General features: G+C 39.9%; 3 protein-coding genes across 8 annotated transcripts in view; 1 reads left to right on the top strand and 2 right to left on the bottom strand.

The window, feature by feature from the left end:
- LOC134176163 (poly [ADP-ribose] polymerase tankyrase-1-like) overlaps positions 1-5,534 on the top strand; it is a 22,073-nt gene extending 16,539 nt beyond the window's left edge. The window contains exons 10-13 of one of the 4 annotated variants that reach the window (XR_009969258.1): positions 3,081-3,148; positions 3,297-3,468; positions 3,554-3,848; positions 3,938-4,308. Coding sequence is in view for 3 of the 4 variants with exons in the window: in XM_062642847.1 (XP_062498831.1) it covers positions 3,081-3,148; positions 3,297-3,468; positions 4,203-4,447; positions 5,110-5,340 (716 nt within the window). In the remaining variant the exon portion in view is untranslated. Of the gene's footprint in view, positions 1-3,080; positions 3,149-3,296; positions 3,469-3,553; positions 4,448-5,109 lie in introns of those variants that run through there. The other 3 variants (XM_062642847.1, XM_062642848.1, XM_062642849.1) reach the window with 3 other exon arrangements.
- LOC134176166 (ankyrin repeat domain-containing protein 54-like) lies at positions 4,417-18,133 on the bottom strand. Of its 3 annotated transcripts, none has more exons than XM_062642854.1 (5): positions 18,046-18,133; positions 17,624-17,768; positions 17,457-17,552; positions 12,774-12,872; positions 4,417-4,754 (listed from the first exon to the last, which is right to left on the bottom strand). In XM_062642854.1, the coding sequence occupies exons 2-5, from the start codon at positions 17,741-17,743 to the stop codon at positions 4,746-4,748; spliced, it is 324 nt and encodes a 107-aa protein (XP_062498838.1). In that variant the 5' UTR covers positions 17,744-17,768; positions 18,046-18,133; the 3' UTR covers positions 4,417-4,745. The 3 variants fall into 3 exon arrangements, with proteins under 3 accessions (XP_062498838.1, XP_062498836.1, XP_062498837.1); XM_062642852.1 differs by having other exon boundaries at positions 4,417-4,745; XM_062642853.1 differs by lacking the exon at positions 18,046-18,133 and having other exon boundaries at positions 4,417-4,745; positions 17,624-17,865.
- On the bottom strand, positions 5,539-6,373 carry LOC134176165 (uncharacterized). Its single transcript, XM_062642850.1, has one exon. It carries the CDS (start codon positions 6,179-6,181, stop codon positions 5,696-5,698), a length of 486 nt encoding a protein of 161 aa, XP_062498834.1. The 5' UTR covers positions 6,182-6,373; the 3' UTR covers positions 5,539-5,695.

Here is an 18,133-nt window from a genome sequence, read left to right as displayed (position 1 = left end):
AAGCCAAGCCAATGTATTTGTTTAGTCCCAAGACATTTAAGTGATAGGCAGCAGTCCTTATCTACATATCAACTTCTCTACGGTAGTTACATGTATGGAACAAGACACAAAAATGTATTGAAAGCTGTTTGTGCAGCATTAAGCGCTATCACACATCTACTTATATAAGAGAATTTTCCACGCAGCACAAATACATGCCCATCTACACTCATGGTCATCTACACTTTGTTTATCATGTTAATCAGTGTGTACCTCACTTTTGTCACTTGCTGCTGACCCATTTATTGGAGTTCTCATGAAGACTTTCTTTTGATGGCCTCAATCGAGCAGTCTGCATTGACTTGCACCAACTGTCCTACCATCTAATCAACTTTCAATCACTTTATCGCACGGAGAGAGCTCCAGTGAGGCAGCAATGAAAGCACAAAGGATGTGTTACAATGCTATTTAGAATATTACTTGTCTATGGAAGCTCATCTAGACATGTCAGTGCGATCTTACAGAAAACTATTTGGAGTACAACAAGAAGCTGGCTAGATCACAGTCTCCATGCAGTTGCTTCTGCTGCAGTTGCTTCTGCCGCTGTACTGCTGCACATACACTGCCTCACTTTGCGAGATTTTACAATTTGTTCATGCAGCTTTATATATATATATATATATATATATATATATATATATATATATATATTTACGCAGTGCATGTATTTTTAAAAACTAACGCAAAACCAACCCAAACCCCCACTCTTCAAAAAGTCTAGAACGTTATCAGCGCAATCTACAGACAATCTCTCTAGAATTATTTTTGCATATATATATATATATATATATATATATATATATATATATATATATATATATATATTATTAACGTTACCAAAGAGCTGCAGTTTATGTTGACATAAAACGGGTCTTGACTTGATAATCTTTAAATGTGGCATTGAGTTGAACCCACCCAATAAATTTGTGTGTGTGTGTGTGTGTGTGTGTGTGTGTGTGTGTGTGTGTGTGTGTGTGTGTGTGTGTGTGTAAATATTATTAATGAATTAATAAATTAGTGATAATTTAATAAATTAATAATAAATCAATAAATTAGTGATAAATAAATAAATTAGTAATAAATAAATAAATTAGTAATAAATCAATAAATTAGTAATAAATCAATAAATTATTAATAAATCACCATAAATTAGTAATAAATCAATAAATTAGTAATAAATCAATAAATTAGTAATAAATAACTAAATTAGTAATAAATAAATAAATTAGTAATAAATAAATAAATTAGCAATAAATAAATAAATAAGAATAAATCAATAAATTATTAATAAATCAATAAATCAGCAATAAATCAATAAATTAGTAATAAATAAATAAATTAGTGATAAATCAATAAATTATTAATAAATCAATAAATTATTAATAAATCAATAAATTATTAATAAATCAATAAATTAATAATAAATCAATAAATTAGTAATAAATTGATAAATTGGTAATAAATCAATAAATTAGTAATAAATCAATAAATTAGTAATAAATCAATAAATTAGTAATAAATAAATAAATTATTAATAAATTAATGAATTATTAATAAATCAATAAATTAGTAATAAATCAATAAATTAGTAATAAATCAATAAATAGTAATAAATCAATAAATTATTAATAAATCAATAAATTAGTAATAAATCAATAAATTATTAATAAATTAATAAATTATTAATAAATCAATAAATTTGTAATAAATCAATAAATTACTAATAAATCAATAAATTAGTAATAAATCAATAAATTATTAATAAATTAGTAATAAATCAATAAATTAGTAATAAATCAATAAATTAGTAATAAATCAATAAATTAGTAATAAATCAATAAATTAGTAATAAATCAATAAATTATTAATAAATTAATAAATTATTAATAAATCAATAAATTAGTGATAAATCGATAAATTAGTAATAAATCAATAAATTAGTAATAAATTAATAAATTAGTAATAAATCAATAAATTAGTGATAAATTAATAAATAAGTAATAAATAAATAAATTCGTGATAAATCAATAACTAGATTAGTAATAAGTCAATTAATTAGTGATAAATCAATAAATTAGTGATAAATCAATAAAGTAGTGATAAATCAATAAATAGTGATAAATCAATAAATTATTGATAAATCAATAAATTAGTAATAAAGCAATAAATTAGTAATAAATCAACAAATTAGTAATAAATCAGTAAATTAGTGATAAATCAATAAATAAGTAATAAATTCATTAATTAGTAATAAATCAAAAAAATTAGTAATAAAAATATAAATTAATAATAAATCAATAAATTAGTAATACATCAAAAAATTAGTAATAAAAATTTAAATTAGTAAGTAAATGAATTAGTGATAAATAAATTTGTTAAATGCTAAATACTTAAATTAATAAATATAAAGTGATGGCGAGGAATGAGATAATTGGCAGCAACTTACACACAAATTCTTCTCTCGACTCAGGAATATATATAAGTTCCTTGTCTTTGACTGGCGTGGACAAAACTGCTGGCTTGGCAGTAACATCATACAGCAGACGGATACGTTGAGCCTTGGTGTCCAGTTTCAGGGCTGCGTCATTGTCAGTGCCCCTGGTCAAGCTCCAGGTGGATTGAACCGCTGGCCCTTAAACCTCCACGTAGCGCATGGAGGCCCTGTCTCTCTATATCTCCGTAACTGACACTATTGCCGACTCCAACGAGGTGGAGGGCTTAACGTTTGGCAATTCTGTGTGTGTGTGTGTGTGTGTGTGTGTGTGTGTGTGTGTGTGTGTGTGTGTGTGTGTGTGTGTGTGTGTGTGTGTGTGTGTGTGTGTGTGTGTGTGTGTGTGTGTGTGTGTGTGTGTGTGTGTGTGTGTGTCAATGTGTGTCAATGTGTGTCAATGTGTGTCAATGTCTACTCTGTGTAGTCTGGTCAAATGTTAATTTTGTACTGATTATTATTATCACGTTTGATAAGTGATAGTAATAAACAGAAATTTGATTAACAAAATATAATTTAATTAATTTTACATCTCTACTTTTTGTGTTTGCAGGTCGTACAAGCTTAACAGCAACAGCATCAAATGTTTGCCCATCTACACCAGTGACGCAGAGAATGAGGGTCGGCTAATTACTTTTGTATTGATGTTTGGTAGTTGATTTTAAGTATTGCGTGTCTGTGTCGATTTGTGATATTTCCTACAGTGTAACTGCCTAGAACATTGCTTGCTGTAAACATCAATAGTAAGAATTTCTGTTGTTTTACACAGACCACTACACCTACACAACAACCTCCAAGACAAGTGGCTGGAAAAGGAGATGAACAGTTAGTAGATCAGCTGATACAACAAATAGAACAACTGAAAAATGAAAGTTCAGAAAAAGATAGAGAAATTGCTGAAATGAGAAAACAAAATTCAGACCTACAGACCGCATCGAGAGGTGAGAGACTGCAGAGAGAAAATTTAGTTACTTATACGTAATATTGATTTGGTTATGTCAATATGGATTCTTATTTGTCAAATAGCAAACAATTCAACAAAATATTCAGTGTCTTGTTTGCCACAGTCCAGACTTTGTCATTGCCATCAAATGGTGTGGCTGGACAAGACAGTGAAACCAGAATTTCACTTTCACTTTAGTTCATCAAGGCATGTCTGGCTGGAGTGGAGAATATTAACCAGTTAAACAGCAACTACAGAAAACTACCAGACAGTTTATACTGTTCTGTAAAGTTTGAGACCTTTTTCACTCATTTATATCAAACATTTTCAAAGATTTCTTATGTGACTACAACAATGCTGACAACCTCAATTTAGAAGGTAGTGCAGAAGCAGCTTCCAGTTGAATAGAATACAGAAAGCAAAAAGACTATTTGAGATCCTTTTCTTGTTTGTATGATATCAAACAGGAAATTAGATCTGCAGAGTCTCTAAGGTGCATTGCTATACATCGAGGAGAGACTTCAGGATTTCTAAAGATGTTGTTTCATCAGTTCAAGACATGACCAAATGAGATCTTATGTAATGTATTTAATAAAATAATAACTGAAAGTAATAATGGTTCAAGTGTGGGCATGAGTATTGATATAATTCCCCTGGGTAAGAAACTTGCAATACATTTCTTTTAGTTTTGATTAGTGTATGCCGCAACCATTCATTTCAGTTTTGATCTAGTGTACGCCAAAAACATTGCAAGTGACAAAAAAGACGATATGCGACGACAGAGATTTGTGCTGTTAGTGGTTCTGCTCTGTGTTGGCACTGTTGTCCTTGCAGTAGTCCTACAACGAATTATATACACAACAGATTGCAGTATTGATACGTCACTTCCTGAACCTACTCGAATTCGTGAAAAAGCAGCAGTACCGTTAGCTACGGACTCAGACGATGACCAAGTTACATCTGTTGAACTTTTAAAGGTTAGTGCTTCAACACTCTAGTGTCTTTTGCATGCTTTTTCTAACACAAAGTACAAAAATTCGTATCCAACGTAGTCCCGTATGCATGCAAATACGTATGATTTAGCTAGAGAAGACTCTACCCTTAATTTTTTAATTAATTGACTCACGTGTCCCATGCAATAATTCTCTTAATGCTTGCATGATATTGAGTTTAGACGCTGTTAGTCAAACATAGACGTTTGCCACCGTTCGTTATTTATGGTTGAGCAGCGCTGTCCGAAACGTCTTGAGTATGGCAAAGAGCAGTCAAACAACCCTAGACAGACTAACAAAATACTAGACAGAACAGTCCAACAGAGGCAGTTGATATAAAATTTAGAATTGTTTATAAATTATTTTATTATTAATAATAATAAGACTACAATAAACTATATAAATTTTATCAGAAAATTTTACACGTGACAGGAACACGCCAATTTTTTCTATGGAAGGCATGCAACCACCTCACTGCCTAATGCCTATAGCTATGCCTTTGCAGATACCTTGTGCCAATTAAGTCGTAGAGGTGTAAGGAACAGGCCAATCAGTCCTCTAGATGTGGAATCAGAAATTAAGACTTTAGTTAAGTTTTGGTATTAGTACTATTGATCAAATTCAATTTCGTGTTGTTTCCTTAACAGATTGCTGTCGAGGCAGGATCTCATTGGCATTCATTTGGCATTCATCTGGGCTTCAGTGGTGAAACGCTTAGACAATATGAGAAACAGTTCCACGAGGCATCTCGTCTTCTCTTTGAGATTCTTGACAATTGGCGGAAACAGAAAGGCAAAGAAGCAACAAAGAATGCAGTTTTGGAAGCTTGCAGACAAGCTGGTGTTAGAGGGGCATGTGAAAGGGTTTTTATAAGATAAGATTCTGATATCTTTTTTTACAATTGTTGTAGCTCTGTTAAGTTATGGGAGCACAAAGAACTGGGCTGTGACACACATCACAATTCCTTGTCTCTTAGCTAACGTTGTTTTTAAATTATTTTTAAACGACTGTAAATCAATCATCAAGCTGTTGATAACGCGTACATAAAACAAATAAATTTAGTACGTTTCTAACGTAAGCTACTGTAATGCTTTCAGTTGTATTATGGAGTCTACTAACGCAACTCAACACAGCTAAGTTACTCGCTGTTCCTCGGTTGAGCATAGATTCTACTACGCATGCTCAAAGTCTTAAACTAATAAAGTCACTACTGTCACATCTCTCCTCTTTTAATTAATAAATAACAAAGTCCTTCAGTCGTGCCGGTTTTTTGATCTCCCGTCCTGATCTGGTCATCTTCTTTGGCGAGCTTGGGAGTTGCTGTCCCTGTTCTGTGCTGTCTGATGGATCTCCTAGGCTGGTATCGTCTTTGTCAACGTTGTCTGAGTCATAGTCCAATCCCTCGCTAAGTTCCGAGAGTGGTTGCGGTGAGGGGTTTAGATATCGTCTATTTCTGCGCAGAACTTTGCCTTGGTGTTTTATCACGTACGACCGCGGAGTGTCGTGTTGCTTTATCACTTCTGCGGGTTCCCATTCTTTTCCCTTTTGCACTCGGACAACTTCGCCTGGGCATAGCTCTCTGCTTGGTCGAGCTCCTTGGTCATGATAGTACTTCTGTTGCCGTTGTCGTTGTTTCAGCTCTTCCGATACGTCACGAGGCATTTGTGGCTGAAGCACTCCTGGGCCTGCCGGCAACTTCGTCTTCAAGGTGCGGCCCATGAGGAGCTCAGCTGGGGACGCTTGCAGCTGCGGTATAGGGGTGCTTCTTTGGTTGAGGAGCGCCAGGTACGGGTCTCCTCCATCATGAAGTGTCTTTCTGAGCAGGTTCTTAATGGTTTGTACGTTCCTCTCTGCAAAGCCATTAGATTTTGGGTACCCCGGGCTTGTGGTTGTAATGGTGAATCCCCATTCATTGGCAAATGCTCGCATTTCTCTGCTTGCAAACGGCATGTTATCGGAGTTTGTTGACCGCCTTCATTTGCATCAGTGTGAGTTCTGCAACAAGTGGTTCTCAAAACTTGCTCAACACAAATCCAAGTGTCCTGAACGGAGAAAGGCCAAGTCTGTCAACAACGTCGACCTTTCGGATTCGGCCAGCTGTCACGTGGTCACACCCACCATGCGGAATGCGGATCTTACTGCTGCCGTGTCATGCACCGCTTCTCTATCTGAGCTGACCACCATTGGTGATGAATCTATCTCTGGAGTCAAGCCGGTCTCCGTGAATGATTCTTTCTCCGAAGACCTGGCGTGGCTTTTCATCCGGGATATTTCTGTTGAGCAGCTGCTGTGTACTCCGGTTCCTCAAACGGTTGGAGAGATCGCCCCTTCTTTAAAAAGCATGTTTCAGGACTGTTGTGATCTGGCACTGAAGAGGATATTGAAAGATCCCAGTGACGAGGCTGGATGGAAGCTATTCCTTTCTATCCCTAGGATGGTTCTCTGTCACACTAGAGGAGGCTCATCAGCTATCAGACAGGCTAGAGCAAAGTTTCAGCTTTTCCTAAAGTTTCAATGGAGTCAGCTTTTATGCCTGAAAATAACCTCATCTACCAATTCTTCCAACAGAGCGACTGATTCCTTGAACAAACGGCACAAAGCCGCTCTTCAATTGGTTAGGTGTGGTGAATTATCTCGGGCAGCCAAACTGTTAACTAGCCCTGGTCTTGCTCCCACTTCTGCAGATGTTGTTGATAAGTTGGCTTTAAAGCACCCTGTCCGAGTTAAAGAAGTGCCCAGCTCCCATGATGTTCCTGTATCTAGTTCCATCAATCTTTTGCCATCAACGTTCTTTTCTACCCTGTCCAAGTTACCAAGAGGATCGGGATCTGGTCCTTCAGGGTGGAAGTATGAACATTTTAAAGCATTAGCTAGCAAGACTGGCACAGCACACAACTTTCTGTCTCTCTGCAATTTCGTTGCGACAGGATCCATTCCTGATGATATAGTCAAGCTCCTCTCAGCGTCACGCTTAATTGCTCTTCCCAAAGCTAATGGTGATGTGAGGCCAATTGCTGTTGGTGAGTGCCTGCGACGCCTCACTGCCAAAGTTATTTGTCAACAGAAGAAAGAGTCATTCACCATTTTCTTTTCTCCCCTGCAACATGGAGTTGCAGTTGATGGTGGATCAGAGCTTTTGATCCATCACATCAGTCTGCTACTGGAGTCTCACCCTGATTGGGTCCTACTAAAGACAGATATCAAGAATGCCTTTAATTCAGTTGAAAGAGCTCATCTACTGCCCGAGGTTGCAAAGGTTTTTCCTGATATCTACCATCATGTACATCAAATGTACTATGGGTTTGGTCCACTTGTTTTCAATGGTGGACATGACACACACCTCTTGACATCTCAAGAAGGAGTTCATCAAGGTGACCCTCTTGGTCCGGCATTATTTTCTGTCACATTACATCCATTCATTTTGGATGTCCAACGGAAACATCCTACAATCCAAGTTCTCGCATATCTTGATGACATATTTCTTGTTGGTCCTTTGGATGGTGTTCTTTCAGGCCTGGATGACATGACATCCGACTTGCAACAAATTGGTCTCACAGTTGCTATAGAAAAATGTGAAATGTTCTGCAATGATCAAACCACTGCCTCAAAGCTAGCTCAGTCTTTTCGAGTGGTTACCTCTGGCACGCATATCTTAGGATCGCCTATTGGTCAACCAGATTACATCAAGGAGTCCTGTTTGGAAATTGCCAGGTCAGGCCAGAATCTTTGCAATGAACTTGTGTCCTTAGACGATCCTCAATCAGGAATGCTGCTGCTCAGATATTGCCATGTGTCACGTATGAATCATGTTGCCAGGACAGTGTTTCCTAGTCTGCTAAACAATGCTGCATGCCTTCATGATCAACTTACTAGAGGTACGTTCCAAAGATTGGTCAGGTGCCATGACATTACAGACAGTCAGTGGGCACAAGCAACTCTACCTATTCGCACTGGTGGTTTTGGAATGACAGCAATACAGTCTATTTGTCATATTGCATTTGTCTCCAGTTGGGCTAGATCTTTAGTCCAACTTCCTCTTTCCTTTGTAGGTCTCAGACATGTTGTTGAAAATTTGGTATCCTTGGAAGAAGCTACATGCCCTATTGGATCTATCAGTTCTGAACTGCAACAAGCAATGCCCGAGGAGAAGTGCCTTGATGACTTACTCAGGAACACTAACAAACTGCAACACAAGTTATCCCTAGAACACACAAATCAGATTGTGTCAACTATGAAAGACAACCCACAGTCTTTGAGGGACGGCGCTAGATTTAGATCTCTTCAAGGTATAGGGGCTGGAGCTTGGCTGGATGCGATTCCTGTCTCATCGAAGTTTGCACTGAAGCCTGGCAATTTTTGTCTTGCAACTCGAATGAGACTGGGATGTGCAATGCCTTTACAGTCAGTCACCAAGTCGTGTGAATGTGGCAAGAATATTGATGGTGATGGATATCATTTGACCACATGCAAAACAGGTGGGGGGCCGGTGTGGACTCATGAAACTATATCGAATGTGTGGAGTGACTGTTTAAAGCAGTTACACATAACTCATCAACGAGAACCACGTAACCGTTATTCTAACAGTGATGACAGGCCAGACATTATAGCTTTTGATGCCCATTCTGGATGTGATATTGAGCTGGATATATCGATAGCCCACCCTTGGGCAGGACATACTCTTTCTCAATCTGCTATAGAAGATGGAGTGGCAGCAGCAAAGAGAGAGCAAGAGAAGGCTCAAAAGTATGCTAATGAATGGGATATATGGGGAAATCCTTCAAATTGTATCCCCATAGTGTTTGAACACTTTGGTTGCTGGGGAAAACAAGCCAATCAGTTCCTGCATCATCTGTCATTACAATCTGTAGATGAAGATGGAAACCCCAATAGCCACGAGTTCAAGACTTTCTGGCGGCGCTGCCTCTCTGTAGCATTGCAAAGGTGCAATGCCAGCGTGATTACGCGAAAACTGACTAGACTTTGCGAGAAAGTAGATAGAGATAGCTACATAAACTCTTGCCAATTTCTTCTTCGGTAGATATTTGATAGCATGCGACCCAGTATGGGTCGCTGGACTGTTTGTTTTAGCTTGTAATAGTGCAAATCTATGAGAATATATGTTTTGACAGACAGACAGACAGACAGACAGACAGACAGACAGACAGACAGACAGACAGACACACACACACACACTCACACACACACACACACACACACACACACACACACACACACACACACACACTAATAAACAGACAGACACACTAACAGAAAGACAGACACAATGAGACAAAGACAGACACGTAACACTGACTGACAGACAGACAGACAGACAGACAGACAGACACACTGACAAACATATGGACAGACACGCTGACAGACAGATGGACAGACACATGAAGGGACAAAAACACTGACAGCCAGATGGACAGACAAACAAAGAGGCAGTCATACTGACACACAGAAAGACAGACAAGCTGATTGACAGACGAACAGACACACTGAAACACAGACACACAGAAACACAGACAGACGGACAGACATACTGACGAACAGACGGACAGAAACACTGACAGACAGTTGGACAGACACACTAACACACAAATACACTGACAGACAGACGGACAGACACTGACATACATACACACGTACCAACAGACAGACAGACAGACATTCAGGCAAACAGACAAACAGGCAGACCGAAAGACAGACAGACACACAAACAGACACACTGACAGACAGACAGACACTGATAGACAGACAAGCACACTTATAGACTGACAAACAAACACACTGAAAACAAGATAGACAGACAGACAAAAAAAAAGACAGACGGAGAAACTAACAAACAGACAAACAGACACACTGACAGACAGACAGAAAGACAAACAAACAGACACACTGACAGAAAAACAGACACAATGAGAGAAAGACAAACACGTAACACTGACTGACTGACAGACAGACAGACAGACACACTGACAAACATATGGACAGACACACTGACAGACAGATGGACAGACACACCAAGAGACAAAAACACTGACAGCCAGATGGACAGACAGACAAAGAGGCAGTCACGCTGACACACAGACAGACAGACACGCTGATTGACAGACGAACAGACACACTGAAACACAGACACACAGAAAAACAGACAGACGGACAGACATACTGCCGAAAAGACGGACAGAAACACTGACAGACACTTGGACAGACACACTAACACACAAAAACACTGACAGACAGGCGGACAGTCACTGACATACATACACACCTACCAACAGACAGACAGACAGACATTCAGGCAAACAGACAAACAGGCAGACCGAAAGACAGACAGACACACAAACAGACACTGACAGACAGACCGACAATGATAGACAGACAAGCACACTGATAGACAGACAAACAAACACACTGAAAACAAGATAGACAGACAGACAAAAAGACAAACAGACAGACGGAGAAACAGACAAACAGACAAACAGACACACTGACAGACAGACAGAAAGACAGACAAACAGACACACTGACCGACAGACAGACACACTGACAAACAGACAGACAGACTAACAGACAGACAGACAGACACGCTGACAGACGGGCACACTGATAGACTGACGGATAAACACACTGACAGACAGAAAGACACACTGACAGACAGACAAACAGACACGCTGAATGACAGACAGGCACAATGACAGACAGACAGGCACACTGAAAATCAGACGGACAGACACAATGACAGACAGACAGACAGACACACGGAGATATAAACGGGCAAACAAACTAACAGACAGACGCACTGATACACAGACAGACGGACAGACATACTGACAAACAGACGGACAGAAACACTGGCAGACAACTGGACAGACACACTAATACACAAAAACACTGACAGACAGACGGACAGACACTGACATACATACCCACCTACCAACAGACAGACAGACAGACATTCAGGCCAACAGACAAACAGACAGACAAACAGACAGACAGACGGACAGACAGACAGACAAAAAGACACACTGACCGACGGACAGACAGACACACTGATAGACAGACAAGCACACTGATAAACAGACGGACAAACACACTGACAGACAGACAGACACCTCGATAGACAGACGGACAGACATGCTGACGGACAGGCAGACACACTGACAGACAGACAGGCACACTTATAGACAGACGAACAAACACACTAACCAAACAGAAAGGCACATAGACAGACAGACAGACAGACAGACATGCTGACAGACAGACAGACACGCTGACCAACAGGCAGACACACTGACAGACAAACAGGCACATAGCATCGAACTTCCAGACCAGAGAGCGCGCGAACTCTAGTCTAGAACAAGTCGATACTAAAATGATTTCGAAAATAGCCCTTCTAAGACAATCAGCTTCTACAACCCGAATCTCGGCTGTAAATTCTGATTGGCTTAGCAATAATTGGTTATGCTGAGTGCACTAGCACTGATTGCGCGCGTGTGAAATCCTCGTGGGCGGCTAGGTGCATGCCAGAACAATGACTAAACTCTGCATGCCAGAACAATGATTAGACTCTGCACACACAAACATCTTAGTTTTAGTTTCAGCTTCAGTTCTTCGATATTTTCAAGCTTGCGGTGAGAGGACATGTACAGTAGCATCGCTAGACCGTCACCTTTGACAACTGGTCGAGTGGTAGTCTCGCTAGTCGAGCAGTTAGAGTAGCTAGCGGTCTGCCAAAGAATCAAAGAGTCGTGGTTTCATGCCGTCTACCAAGATATCACATCAAACACTGCAGACGTCTCTTCTTCGTATGTGAGATCTCATGGCATTTACAAATGATATGTTGATCTAGGTAAAACAATCCTACGCTGTTAGACTACCATTTAGCATCACTTTTCATAAGGAGTTCCAAAATCATTTTAGTAGCGTTGTGGTACAGACTAGAGTTTGCACGCACTCTGGTCTGTAAGTTGGAGGCTAATTAATTGTATGCAAATTATTTATTTATTATTTCTTAATAATTTGTTGATATAAATTAATCTATATTGGAAGCGTAGATGCAGGTGTAGTGTATGGTACCTACTACATGTGTAGCCAGTATTGGAGGTGTAGTGGCCAGCTCTGAACGCGTAGAAACGTGGAAGGCGTAGATGGCAGTTCTGAAGACATAGCGGGCCGCTACACCTTAGCATGCCTGGCTAGAGCCCTGACTAGTAGCTAAAGATGTGCTAAAGCCATGCACACCGAAATTCACAATACAATGATTACAAATATTATCATTCACAGTCACATCAACATGTCTTACAATGGTTGTTATGTTGCTATCACATCCATTCTCTAATAGAATACGAACAACTTTGGAGTGATTGTTGCAAGCAGCCCAATGCAATGCTGTCCTTCCACTCTACAATAACAGATAATTATAATAAGAAAGAAATCAGACAGACAGACAGACACAAACAGACAACCAAACTGACAGTATAGAATTTTTTTAGGTTAATCAGAACTTATTTGTATTGAGCATAACGTCATGTATAAGAAATAAATGTATTGACAGACACACAGACAGACAGACAGACAAACAGACAGACAGACAAACAGACAGACGGCCGAACAGACACATTGACGGACAAACAGACCGACAGACAAACAAACAGACAGACACACTGACAGACAGACGGACACACAAACTGACCGACAGACAGACACACAGATACACAAACGGTCAGACAAACAAACAGGCAGATGTATTGATAGCCAAAATGACAGACACAATGAAAGATAGACAGACACACTGACAGAGAAACAAACAGACCGAAAACTGACAGACAGACGGACAGACATACTGACAGACAGACAGACACACTGACAGACAAACAAACAGACAAACACACAGACAGACACACTAACAGACAAAAACACTGACAGACACACTCACAGATAAATCACTGACAGACAGACGGACAGACACAGACTGACAGACAGACAGACAGACAGACAGACAGACAGACAGACAGACAGACACACACACACACACACACACACACACACACACACACACACACACACACTAATAAACAGACAGACACACTAACAGAAAGACAGACACAATGAGAGAAAGACAGAGACGTAACACTGACTGACAGACAGATGGACAGACACATCAAGGGACAAAAACACTGACAGCCAGATGGACAGACAGACAAAGAGGCAGTCACACTGACACACAGACAGACAGACACGCTGATTGACAGACGAACAGACACACTGAAACACAGACACACAGAAACACAGACAGACGGACAGACATACTGACGAACAGACGGACAGAAACACTGACAGACACTTGGACAGACACACTAACACACAAAAACAATGACAGACAGACGGACAGACACTGACATACATACACACGTACCAACAGACAGACAGACAGACATTCAGGCAAACAGACAAACAGGCGGACCGAAAGACAGACAGACACACAAACAGACACACTGACAGACAGACAGACACTGATAGACAGACAAGCACACTGATAGACTGACAAACAAACACACTGAAAACAAGATAGACAGACAGACAAAAAGACAAACAGACAGACGAAGAAACAGACAAACAGACAAACAGACACAATGACAGACAGACAGAAAGACAAACAAACAGACACACTGACAGAAAGACAGACACAATGAGAGAAAGACAAACACGTAACAGTGACTGACTGACAGACAGACAGACACACTGACAAACATATGGACAGACACACTGACAGACAGATGGACAGACACACCAAGAGACAAAAACACTGACAGCCAGATGGACAGACAGACAAAGAGGCAGTCACGCTGACACACAGACAGACAGACACGCTGATTGACAGACGAACAGACACACTGAAACACAGACACACAGAAAAACAGACAGACGGACAGACATACTGCCGAAAAGACGGACAGAAACACTGGCAGACACTTGGACAGACACACTAACACACAAAAACACTGACAGACAGACGGACAGTCACTGACATACATACACACCTACCAACAGACAGACAGACAGACATTCAGGCAAACAGACAAACAGGCAGACCGAAAGACAGACAGACACACAAACAGACACTGACAGACAGACCGACACTGATAGACAGACAAGCACACTGATAGACAGACAAACAAACACACTGAAAACAAGATAGACAGACAGACAAAAAGACAAACAGACAGACGGAGAAACAGACAAACAGACAAACAGACACACTGACAGACAGACAGAAAGACAGACAAACAGACACACTGACCGACAGACAGACACACTGACAAACAGACAGACAGACTAACAGACAGACAGACAGACACGCTGACAGACGGGCACACTGATAGACAGACGGATAAACACACTGACAGACAGAAAGACACACTGACAGACAGACAAACAGACACGCTGAATGACAGACAGGCACAATGACAGACAGACAGGCACACTGAAAATCAGACGGACAGACACAATGACAGACAGACAGACAGACACACGGAGATATAAACGGGCAAACAAACTAACAGACAGACGCACTGATACACAGACAGACGGACAGACATACTGACAAACAGACGGACAGAAACACTGGCAGACAACTGGACAGACACACTAATACACAAAAACACTGACAGACAGACGGACAGACACTGACATACATACCCACCTACCAACAGACAGACAGACAGACATTCAGGCCAACAGACAAACAGACAGACAAACAGACAGACAGACGGACAGACAGACAGACAAAAAGACACACTGACCGACGGACAGACAGACACACTGATAGACAGACAAGCACACTGATAAACAGACGGACAAACACACTGACAGACAGACAGACACCTCGATAGACAGACGGACAGACATGCTGACGGACAGGCAGACACACTGACAGACAGACAGGCACACTTATAGACAGACGAACAAACACACTAACCAAACAGAAAGGCACATAGACAGACAGACAGACAGACAGACATGCTGACAGACAGACAGACACGCTGACCAACAGGCAGACACACTGACAGACAAACAGGCACATAGCATCGAACTTCCAGACCAGAGAGCGCGCGAACTCTAGTCTAGAACAAGTCGATACTAAAATGATTTCGAAAATAGCCCTTCTAAGACAACCAGCTTCTACAACCCGAATCTCGGCTGTAAATTCTGATTGGCTTAGCAATAATTGGTTATGCTGAGTGCACTAGCACTGATTGCGCGCGTGTGAAATCCTCGTGGGCGGCTAGGTGCATGCCAGAACAATGACTAAACTCTGCATGCCAGAACAATGATTAGACTCTGCACACACAAACATCTTAGTTTTAGTTTCAGCTTCAGTTCTTCGATATTTTCAAGCTTGCAGTGAGAGGACATGCACAGCAGCGTCGCTAAACCATCACCTTTGACAACTGGTCGAGCAGTTAGAGTAGCTAGCGGTCTGCCAAAGAATCAAAGAGTCGTGGTTTCATGCCGTCTACCAAGATATCACCGCAAACACGACACACGTCTCTTTCTTCGTGAGATCTCATGGCATTTACAAATGATATGTTGATCTAGGTAAAACGATCCTACGCTGTTAGACACCATTTAGCATCGCTATTGATAAATACTTCCAAAATCATTTTAGTATGACTTGGTCCAGACTCGAGTTTGCACGCTTCGCACGCTCTCTGGTCTGGAAATTCGAGGCTAACAAGCACACTGATAGACTAACAAACACACTGAGAGACAAACAGACAGACACCCTGGCAGGCAGACGGACATACACACTAACAGACAGATGAGCAGACACACTAAAAGACAAAAACACTGACAGACAGACGGACAGACAAACAGGCAGACACACTGATACACAGGCAGACAAAAACACCTACAGACAGATGGACAGAAATCCTGATAGACAGATGGACCGACACACTGACAGACAAAATCACTGACAGACAGATGGACAGACACATTGAATGACAGACAAACACACACTCTGATAAAACAAACAGACACACTAACAGACAGACAGACACACTGACAGACAGACTAACAAACTGACAGACAAACTGACAGACATACGGACAGACAGGTGGACAAGCACACAAAGGGACAAACACTGACAGCCATACGGACACGGACAAACAGGCAGATACACTGATACACAGACAAACAGACACACAGAGTGGCAGACGGACAGACGTTATGACAGACGGACAGAGATCTTGACAGACAGACGGACAGACACTTTGACAGACAGCTGGACAGACACACTAACAGACAAAAGCACTGACAGACAGACGGACAGACACTGACATACAAACACATACCAACCGACAGACAGACAGACATTCAGGCAAACAGACAAACAGACAGACATAAATCCTACACTATGGTCATTTATCTTGAACTTTTAGTTACTAATTTGTTATAGTGATATAACGTTTACTGTATTAGCTTTGATGTTTACAATAAACGATATACAACAGACAGACAAAACACAAACAAAGCGAGAGACAGAAAAACTACAGACAAACAAAAGGACAAACAAACATACATACATACATACATATAAATAATAATTTATTTAAAAACAACCAATAAATATAAAACAAATTTCTATAAATTGTTTGTATTTCTCCACTTTCTATTAATTAAATAAAATTATAATAATATTCAATATTAATACATTTATTAGTAGTACATAACATCTCATACATCACATTAAATCTCCACCTAATATTTATTGAAAAGTTACAACACACAATAAAACAAGAAATACAAACAGATTGGTATATAGAGAACAAACGATTCTTGACTGACCATCAACACAACTCACACCAAAAAGAAGTTTCATCTCTTTGTTAGAAATAAAAATGTTGATCTAGTTGATATCTTATCATACGGGATACAACAACAAACATAACACTTTCTTCACTCACACAATCAATCAACTCACTTTGGCAGTCTTATTCACGTCTGATCCACTTCTTAACAGTAGCTCAACAATTTCCTTGTTATCATTCAAACAAGCTTTCATTAGAACAGTCACATTCTATTTTGAGATCAAATGACGTGAAGTTCATTTCATCATCCAATACACACATTAGAACACACAACACATACCCATATCCCACGACGTGTATTAACGTCTGCTCCTCTTTTAATTAAACGAGTGACTGTCTCCACATCATTTCTCTCCACAGCATCATAAAGTTGTTTGTTGATTTTTTTACGTGCAAACATTTCCAATGTCCAAAAACACTTTTAACTATAGGAAACAAACAAACTCTAACATCCCAACACTCAAATCAACTCGCAAACGAAAGAAAAAGTGAGAAAACATCCAACACTATGACGTCATCTTTCCTTCTCTCATCACTAGCACTCGCAGCATTTCCCAAAAAGCAACGACGTCGTACAACAGTCCACTTATCTACAAGTTACGTTCTAGTTCTCTAGCGACATCACTAAAATACGCATCATTCTCACATTCTCTCATGCAGCCACAAATAGGCAAAGTATTGCTACAAAAAGAATCTACTTACTGCAAAAAAGGCTCAGCGAAGTTGTGATTCAAGGAATTTCCCCAAACGAATGACGTCTGCAAATCTACTTTTTCCGCATTCCTTATGC

The sequence above is a fragment of the Corticium candelabrum genome, chromosome 2, assembly GCF_963422355.1.
Source record: "Corticium candelabrum chromosome 2, ooCorCand1.1, whole genome shotgun sequence".
In the NCBI taxonomy this organism is placed as follows: Eukaryota; Metazoa; Porifera; class Homoscleromorpha; order Homosclerophorida; family Plakinidae; genus Corticium; species Corticium candelabrum.
Note: the sequence above shows the minus strand (reverse complement) of the source record. Positions and strands in the feature narration are given on the sequence as shown.

Bases quoted from the DNA above. Each gene is read 5' to 3' on its own strand.
- LOC134176165 (XM_062642850.1), bottom strand. From the start codon at position 6,181: ATGGGCCGCACCTTGAAGACGAAGTTGCCGGCAGGCCCAGGAGTGCTT.
- LOC134176166 (XM_062642852.1), bottom strand. From the start codon at position 17,743: ATGTTTGCACGTAAAAAAATCAACAAACAACTTTATGATGCTGTGGAG. The intron at 17,553-17,623 runs GTATGTGTTGTG...ATCTCAAAATAG, and splicing joins ATACACGTCGTGGGATATGG to AATGTGACTGTTCTAATGAA. The intron at 12,873-17,456 runs GTGAGTTGATTG...CTGTTATTGTAG, and splicing joins ACGTGAATAAGACTGCCAAA to AGTGGAAGGACAGCATTGCA.